This window comes from Trichoplusia ni, chromosome 3 (assembly GCF_003590095.1).
Source record: "Trichoplusia ni isolate ovarian cell line Hi5 chromosome 3, tn1, whole genome shotgun sequence".
NCBI classification, from domain to species: Eukaryota; Metazoa; Arthropoda; class Insecta; order Lepidoptera; family Noctuidae; genus Trichoplusia; species Trichoplusia ni.
In genome coordinates this window covers 9,691,229-9,700,543 of record NC_039480.1, presented here as the reverse complement: position 1 = coordinate 9,700,543, position 9,315 = coordinate 9,691,229, and the positions used below count along the sequence as shown (strand labels likewise).

The following is a 9,315-nucleotide window of genomic DNA, read 5'->3' as shown; positions in this document are numbered from 1 at the left end:
CAATATTAAGGGTATTCACGGATGGATGAACCACAGGAGGCCAGAGACTCAGACCTTAGCGCCCACCAAAATGTAATCCCCCACCCCATCCTAACTTTATGATACATTGCTGAAGACTTTATGGATTTTCAAAAGTTCAATTAAAATAAATATAGGAAAGTACTACATGTTTCTTTTGTCTGTTAACTCGCAAAACACTCAACTGGTTTTCGTAGAATTTTCTCAAAGTAATAAGCGATGAAGAACAGTTCAAGACATGTGACGGTTCGTCAGCGTTAGTGCTTAAAAAAAAAATAGGTATATATTACAATGTTTATACAGTCCTAGATTATCTTCCAACAAATATATTGAAAATATACAGATGAGTTAAAAGGTGTAAATAAAAGCACAATATAAGGCAATCCCTCACATCACACTATCTTTGGCCTAAATGTTACAAGTTTCGTATAATACTTACTTAGATCTAAATCTCAATTCTCGTGCTTAACTTTAGGCACTACAAAACCTTTAGTATTCACTACCTGACTATTTTGAGTTTGCACAGTTTATGGTGACCAAAAAATTACTTCATAAATTAATACTCAACATTCACCAATGTTTTTAAAGTTAAAGTATACAAGTCAATAAGTAAACTTACACATTTCATTAAATGTTTGTTAAATTCTACGGTCTGAGCATCTACTACCACCATAATATTATTATTGTAGAAGCTATGGCCATCATGTTGATGACGTCAGTTGTCTGTATACAAGGCGTTCTTATTAAGTCAGAATTACGTCATTTTCCCGAGCGACAAGGTTGTCTGTTAGCAGTTTGGAGGATTGCAATGTACTGCAATAATAATAATCTAATATTAGTATTTTAAATGAAAAATATTACTATTAAACTGATTTTTAACGCGAATTATTTTTCAATTCATTTTCTAATGCTTCATAGTCAATAGACTGAAAGACGGACACTGAAATCGAAATGTGATGAATATCAAATAAATAGCGATTAAGGAATATTTAATTACTAGCTGTTGCCCGCGACTTCGTCTGCGTGGTTAGAAGATATAAGTTATGACTTTTTCTTCGCTCCTATTGGTCGCAGCGTGATGATATATAGCCTAAAACCTTCGATGAATGGTCTATTCAACACAAAAATATTTTTTCAATTTGAACCAGTAGTTCCTGAGATTAGCGCGTTCAAACAAACAAACAAACAAACTCTTCAGCTTTATATATTAGTATAAGTATATTAGTATATAGATGCCAACGATATCTTCGCTACGTTTCATCGATTTTTAATTTCTCGCGCGGAGATTTTAATATTACGATAACTCATTACCTATTCACTTTTTTGGTGTAGTGTAAAAGGCAATTTTGTTCTATATTACATGTATAATATATCTAACTTATTTGGATAAGGATTAATACTGTATTGTTAAAAATAGGTTCGTAAATAACCCATAATTTTACTGTATTAAGAAAACACATAAAAATGGTTATTGTGGGTTATCCTTGGAAGATAGACATATACCACCGCGGACTTTTTTGTAGATTTATTAAAGAGGTACAAACCCGCCATACATAGTTTTGTTGTAACTCAAAAGGTTTTGGCAGCGTTCTCGAGGAAAGCTCTCGAATGGCTTAATTTTTTCCGACATGTTTAACTAATATCGTTGTAATATTGTCAGTTTACACAAAACCTAAACTTATTATACACTAAAACCTTCCTCAAGAATTGCTCTATCTATTGTTAAAAACCGCATCAAAATCCGTTGCGTAGTTTTAAAGATTTAAGCGTTCATAGGGACATACAACATGATGACAGAAAAAGCGACTTTGTTTTATACTATGTAGTGATGTTTAATTGACTAAACGCTCGCAGACCATCAGATAGTGAATACTTAGACACATATTTAAATTCATGCATACAGTTAAAATGCCACAAATGTGCACAATTTATCTCTTAAACTCGACATCCAACTTTCTACAACTGCTTACTAAATTCAATTCAGTGGCATTCATATACATGAATTTTAAAATGTACCTCCCCATACATAATATTGCTTAATACTGATAAAGTTATTATAACTAATTTTAAATATTTAGAATATTTCGAAAATATTTTTCGTTTTATTAAATATTGAATATCATTTCAATTTCAGTAACACTATAAGAATTGAACACTTGACAGCTAAGAGGCATAATACTTTAATCGAAATCCATTTAAAACTGTTTGATCATAGAAAATAAATTACAATAATACGCTAAATTATTTTTTACTGAAACTATAACATATGATAAAGTACATTTTTTTAAAACTGTAATTTTCTGTAAAAATAAGTTTAGAATAATTTCTCACAACAAGGACTTGCTTAAAGTTAGGAACATTAGGGCACTTAATACAATATATACCCGAGACAGTAAACTGAACTTAATAAATGGAGATCAAAAATTACATAAACAATATAACATATCTCGTACAGGGAAATTTAAAAATAAATAGGTAATCAAAGTTTGACCTAGACTAGTAACAGCTAATATAATACAACAAATATTACTGTTAAAAGTATTCTTTGGCATTTTGCAAAACAGTTCAGAATCTATACAATGAAAAACAGTTCAAAACCCGATTCAGTTCTGCAATTTGAAAAGTGATACAAATCATATTAGTTTATCATGACGGCAGTGAAGAACTTTATCTATTCTTAGTTATTTTAGAATTTTAGAAACCACTGAAGCTTACTTTAGAACTCCTACATCTTAATATGAATAAACGGCAACAAATATGGTAAAGTTATAACAATATATCAAGGTAATACTGGTCAAAATGTTCTGAAAAAATCAGAATTAAATAAGAATAATAATTTTTATACAAGCAATATACAGGACCAAATCTTACAGATAAGGGACATTTCTACAACCATGAAATAAAAATTACGCAAGTGACAATACACTTCTGTTCCTCCTTTTTTGACATGCTACTTCTATACATTTAAGCAATGAATGCAGAATTCTGGTTGTATAAATGACACTTGTCTGGAGAGGACTAAGACCCTAGCACAAACAGAAAGTATTAGTTTACATTCATGATAGGGCCTGATCCCTAGATCATACCTCTTTTTGTTTAAACCTATAGTACAATAGCGACATCTGGTATCATTATGGTGCAGTTTTCATTGGCATGCGGAGACAGGCACTGTTGATACCTTGGTTCCAATTTTTCCATGTCCACTTTTATCCCTTTCCTTTTCGCCATTTCCACTATATATGCCTTCAGCTTCAAGTCACTGGAAAGAGAGTTTGAATGCATTAACATCTTTAAGGTCAGGACTGATGTTTCTGTAGAGCCAAATACCCTAACTATGCTTCTTCTGCTTTTCATATGCTTGATCTACAACCTGGTATTTTTATCAAATTCAAATTGTTTATTGCTTCATGTGTAGTTACAAGGTGTTATCAATACATTTAATAGGTATCAACATGACCCTGTTGCAACTTAAGGAACATAATATATGTATGTATCAGAATATAACACAAAGATTTTAACTAAAATTAGAAATTATGTTGTAATATTAATATTTAGGATACAAATTAAATTCTCAATAGCAAAGTAAGTTTATATATTTTTATTTTTATCCTTTAAAAACTCTTGCAAGTTTCACCACTGAACCTTTAATGTGTCTAAAGAATTCCTGACAAATTTTCTTCTGCGCTTTTAGCAAGTGATATTTACTCTCTAAGATACACATAATGCAATAAGTAATGATGTTCATAAGGTGTTTCTGAAAGCAGAGTTTCAAATTTACGTCTTTTGCACACAGAGGGTTGAGCATATACCAATCAGGTATCCAATATACATGCTAAATATGTTCAGACTACTGTGTCATCACAAAAGACATCAGTGTGGACACGGGAAACTCTCAATTGAGGATTCTGTGCTCAGAATACACAAATTGATGCGACCAAACACACATATACATCTTGTATTCTGTAGTAGATGTATAGGTATGTTGCCATATTTAACTATACTACCTAGCTCTCGGAATATGTTGATATTCAGTTTTCATATTGCAGTACTATAAAAATAAAACTGCTTTGATGAAATTTTAATCCCAATCATTATAAATGTGCAGCCAGTGGATAAACTATATACTTGCAGTATGAAAGATGGACTTGTTCAGTGTAATTATGCATGTAGGATACAATTGAGTATACCTTGACTCTATATTGCTTCTGATCTATTAATACAGGCTTACAAGTGACTTGTGACTTTACTTACCTAAATTTCATACAAAGACAGCACAAGCAGCTCAGCATAGCCATGCTTATTAAAACACCGAGAGTAGTTATCACCATATCCATCAGGCTTCCATCACTCATGGTTACTATGATAATGTATATTATATTCGCTGAAATCAACACCATAAAACCAATTTAGTAATGTAAACCATTAAGAGGGAAATATACAGGCAAACGTTTCTCAACAGTGGAACTAACTTCTATTAATCAACTTTTGTTTAAGAATGGGTATTTCGTATTCTATGTTGTTTTAGTTAATGGCTTTTAAGAATCAAATTGGTTTATCTCTTAAACGTAACAAAGTATTCATTTATAGTTATATTGTATTTTAATCTGCATGCCGAAATTACCAGGTATAGTATTTAATTACTGGCGGATGAATAACGCTAGTGAATTAAAAAAAATAGATAAGTAAGCAAGCACGACAATCCATTATTCTTATGAAGCAAATGTCGTTACATTTCTTCATATAACATTAAATTCAATAATTGTAAAAACCAAGTAATAAAAACAAACATTAAAAACAAATGAATTTTAATACATAATATTTTGAAACAGATGAGGTAAACACAAAATTGTATACTTACTAATAGGTGGAACTATAAGTGCCTCACACTACAATACTTAACTAGGATGTTGTTTACATTCTATTTAGAATATGTTTTTTAGAATATTCTACCTTAAAAAATATTAGAATGATAGCGTCAAATTGTTGTGAACCCAACAACTGATATCAATAAACACACGAAGCCCGGAGGTCGGGTCACGTCTCACGTCAAACCGTTTCGACCAATCAAACGGCGATGTTACTACGTGGAAAACAAAAATGACCAATAGAAACAGTAGAAATTTCTTATCATGTTTCGTTCAAAAATTCTTAAGTTCCGTATTATTGTAATAAAAATATGCTAAAATTTCATGCCATTTAAAGTCACTGTTATGACAATTGGTAACTGAACACATATGAAAAATAGTTCATGCAAAGCGTCTGTTAACGTAAAATTAATGTTAGAATCAAGTTACTAGTTGCTGTTCCAATAAATGATTTTGACTTATTTGATTTGATTTATCTAAGCTTCAAAGATTTTAAAATATATAAATTTATTTGTTTTCAAATACTATAGTTGCATAAAAAATAATTAATGATTAAAGAATTACGAAGAAGAATGTGAAACCAGATTCACAGTTAAAACCAGTGGAATGCCTTATATCTTCAGGATTTAAAATAAACTATAATTATTATAAATGTATTCTTTATTTTTTACAAAAATAGTCAATTGTTTGATGCATCTAGTCATTTAATTAAACGACGTAAAGTCCTGCGGGCTCAACAACGACGTTACAACTTTCTGCTTCTGGTGGTGTAGGCATACGCTTCTTAGGTATTTTCTTAGAATTGTAATTCTTTTTGAGTTTATTTGCTAATGCCTTCACGTCACTTTTCAATCTCCGATCTCTGTAATAAATGGTTTCAGTAGTAAGGTTAAATATGCCTATTTATATTTTACGATGGTTTATTGAAAAAAAAAACACTGTGGTGGTATGTGCTTGTAGTATTGCACTTAAAGATATTTAAAATTCGGTTTATACCATAACAAAGAATTTCAATCAGTGAAATAATGGAGCAATACTAACGTATAATTAATACGACAGCAGTAAACGCAGGCAGTTACAATACAGACTCCTGCGCACACCATGAACAGGAGTACTGACACCATGATGCCTTTGAATATCTCTTCGCCTTCAATAAAGATCTGTTCTGAAAACATTAAATCATAGTGAAGTGAAATCTCGGATTCGGAATCCCGTTTGAGAATTAAAAATCGAATAAGTCTGTCAGATAGGTTTGCAAAAATTTTGGTAATTTTTTTTTGTTCGTACGTTTTACTAGCGATTGACTTTGTTAGCCCCTACATTAAACGTTTCGTGACTCTCGTGCGCTTTACCGTCGTTTTTTGTTGATCTTATCAAAAATCTAATATATACGTTACATACGTAATATCTTTTGAAATCTTTCTGAAGTACTAATCCGATCTTTTTGTCAAACCCCTCATTTCTAAAGGAGTGTTACGTGTTAACTTAGCTAGTTTGCTACAGTTAGTTAAGCCAAATATGCAAAAATCGGAGTTAATCCGGAGTTATACCTACTTAATATAGTTGGTGCTTGTATTAGGATTCAGGAATGTAAAGCGACAACGCTTACACCAATAAAGCTATGCTACACTAACCAATACAACTACACAATTAGGTGTGTCCCACTAGTTTTAGTAAGTAATAATGTTTCGGTACTGATTTTTTGAACAAAGATACCTAATGTCAGGGAACGGTCTTTGTCAGTCTTCTACAGTCTAGAAGGATTCTATCCAAACATTTTGCCGTTTTATAGATAGTAAGTACAGAAGCAAACACCAATCGAGCACAACCTGACTCGTGCTGACATTTTTATATGTATTAATGTCCAGAAAATCAATACACTGAAATAGGACAAATGCGTGCAAGTGCCATTTCCCTATTGTGCAGTGCCTTTTAACTCTTAGTTACCTACTGAAAATGTTAAGCGTAGGTAATTCGTTTATCCATCTATAAGTAAGCCACTTTCGTGAGAGGTTTTCAAATTTTTGCGTATCCATCGGGATTGCCTGTCCAGTTTCGCCGTTTCAGGAAGTACCGAATCGATCCCGATAAATACGCGTAAGTAAACCGTTGTATCATATAAGTAAGCTATTTTAGTGCATTTTAGTTATTATTAACAGTGCCAGCCTGTAAGTTAAAAAGGCTGCTAAATAATAGGTAAACACACGTCACATGAAAACTTACTGGCCATGGAGTCATCGGGTAAATCATCAACATCTGTGGAATTTATAAATGTACATCCTTAGATTTTTGCTTTTTTTTTAAGTTGTCGAAAAGACACAAACTTTATCATTTTTGTAAGAATTAAATAATCTACAACGACCTTTTAAAGCAATATTACCTATTTCTGTTTTAAAACTCCGTAAAACTTAGTGCTTTTAATACTTTAAATTACACATAGCAAAGACGGTAGCCATTAAAATAATTCAAATTAACGACACTGGTTAACCCATGTCGTTTAACAATAAAAAAGCCGCTTAAAAAAACGCGTTCATACTCACGAGGCTTTGGGTATGGGATTTCAATTTTTCTCATTACTTTATCAAAATTTATAAGACAACGATCACCGACTGGGTCGTAAACGTACATCCTGAAAACAAGCAAATAATATTGGAAACAAGAAAATATTTTTAATTACTTATCAAAAATAATGATGGAAAATACTAACTGATTGCATCCACATTTTGACCCACACTCCAAAGATTCCTGTGAAATTCAAGGTAAATTTAGTTAACTAGAGATGGGGTATACGTGGTCTACACAGATAAATAGTAATAAGAACTGACTACATTATATATCTCACTGTCAAAAACAGGTCTCTTTCGATATAAGTACATAGGTTTGTAGAAATTCACATTTCCTTACAATGTTTTCCTCTACCGGTCGCCAGTATTTAGATATTATGTTATAAAGATAAAGATAAATCCTTGCTTTACGAACTCCTTTGACCAGTTAACCTTATTATTAAATGGACCGCCAAAAATTGGAAGCCCACACACATTCCATTCATAATCAAAGCTTATTATATTGTTCAGTTAGTTTAGATACTTGTAACAATGAAAGGACAATAAATAGATAAAAATGTTTTACTTACATCCTTGTTTGCTTGCAACTCCTCTGCGACTGTTAAATATAAAAAAAAACATCAATGGATAGTAATGGATACGGTTTATATAACACAATCCAATCATGTATTTGCCGGTAAAGGTAAAGATAGAGAGAAAAAAATTGAATGATATAAAAAAACGAATACCTAACGCCGGCCAGAAAAAAAGTGACAAAATAATAAAAAGCTTACCTGCAATTTTACACAAAAGTAGAATAACAAACGGCGTTGCGTTAAGCATTTTCTGTTTTATTTGCGTCCGTACTTGCGTCATTATTACTTTAAAATGTCTTTATTCACAACACAATCTGAGGTAGACACGTTTTGAAATAAATTTAAGTATTACCAACAACTCTATTTTTCCGATATAGTTGCTATTGTACTCTCGTATACCAACTATTAGTAAAATTACTGTGTTTGCAACTTTCAGTCGACATACATCTTTTAAAGCGAGGATACCAAAATAGAATCCTGACCTCGCGGGCATTCGGGAATAGAGTTATTTATTCAATTGCCACTATACACCTTTACAATCATATAATTTACTAAATACATCAGTAATTGTAATTTGAAATTCTTATTTACCCAATTTACCAGAAATATAAATAACTCATTAAACTTTGTTGTTTTATTAGAAAAAATTAAGAGCGGTTTTTATTAAGTAAATGTTCAATTAACTCTGTATCAGTAAGATATCTTAATTGAAGTTTATCCAAACTAATATTATAAATGCGAAAGTAACTCTGTCTGTCTGTCTGTCTTTCTGTCTGTCTGTCTGTCTTTTCTTCACGCCTAAACTACTGAACCGATTTGTGTGAAATTTGGTACAGACATAGTTTGAAACTTGAGAAAGGACATAGGATAGTTTTTATTACAAAAAATAAAAATAAAAAATAAAATTTATTACGGACATACTATATAATAGTGCCATCTATTGGTCAAATGTCGAGCTGTTCCTATGCTCCGTAGATAGATGGCGTTAATCGCGCAATGGTGTCATTACACGTGTTCGGTTCATGTTATTGTTTTAATTCATCGGAAAATCCATCAGAAAAATGTAAATAAACAGTAAAAAGGTGTAAAAAAAATAATATTAATATAATAAAAGTTTTACTACAAAGAAAATGCTCTAACGGAGTATAGATAATTCTATTAGTACTACGCGCAATGGTGTCGATCGTTACACGAGTTCGGTTCATGTTGTTTTAATTCATCGGAAAAAAGTAAATAAATAGTAAAAAGGTATGAAAAAAATAATAAAATAACATATAAAAAATAAAATACTAC

At 31.4% G+C, this 9,315-nt stretch overlaps 1 protein-coding gene and 1 long non-coding RNA gene across 3 annotated transcripts; both read right to left on the bottom strand.

Moving 5' to 3' along the window:
• Positions 1-3,241: 3,241 nt before the first annotated feature.
• LOC113491841 lies at positions 3,242-5,094 on the bottom strand. Its single transcript, XR_003400463.1, has 3 exons — positions 4,877-5,094; positions 4,270-4,399; positions 3,242-3,277 (listed from the first exon to the last, which is right to left on the bottom strand). It is a non-coding gene; the product is annotated as an uncharacterized LOC113491841 (long non-coding RNA).
• Positions 5,095-5,525: 431 nt separating this feature from the next.
• Positions 5,526-8,588, bottom strand: LOC113491840. 2 transcript variants are annotated; one of them, XM_026869013.1, is made up of 7 exons: positions 8,221-8,581; positions 8,017-8,045; positions 7,591-7,628; positions 7,424-7,512; positions 7,107-7,139; positions 5,925-6,048; positions 5,526-5,745 (listed from the first exon to the last, which is right to left on the bottom strand). In XM_026869013.1, the coding sequence occupies exons 1-7, from the start codon at positions 8,300-8,302 to the stop codon at positions 5,592-5,594; spliced, it is 549 nt and encodes a 182-aa protein (XP_026724814.1). In that variant the 5' UTR covers positions 8,303-8,581; the 3' UTR covers positions 5,526-5,591. The 2 variants fall into 2 exon arrangements, with proteins under 2 accessions (XP_026724814.1, XP_026724815.1); XM_026869014.1 differs by lacking the exon at positions 7,107-7,139 and having other exon boundaries at positions 8,221-8,588.
• Positions 8,589-9,315: the final 727 nt, after the last annotated feature.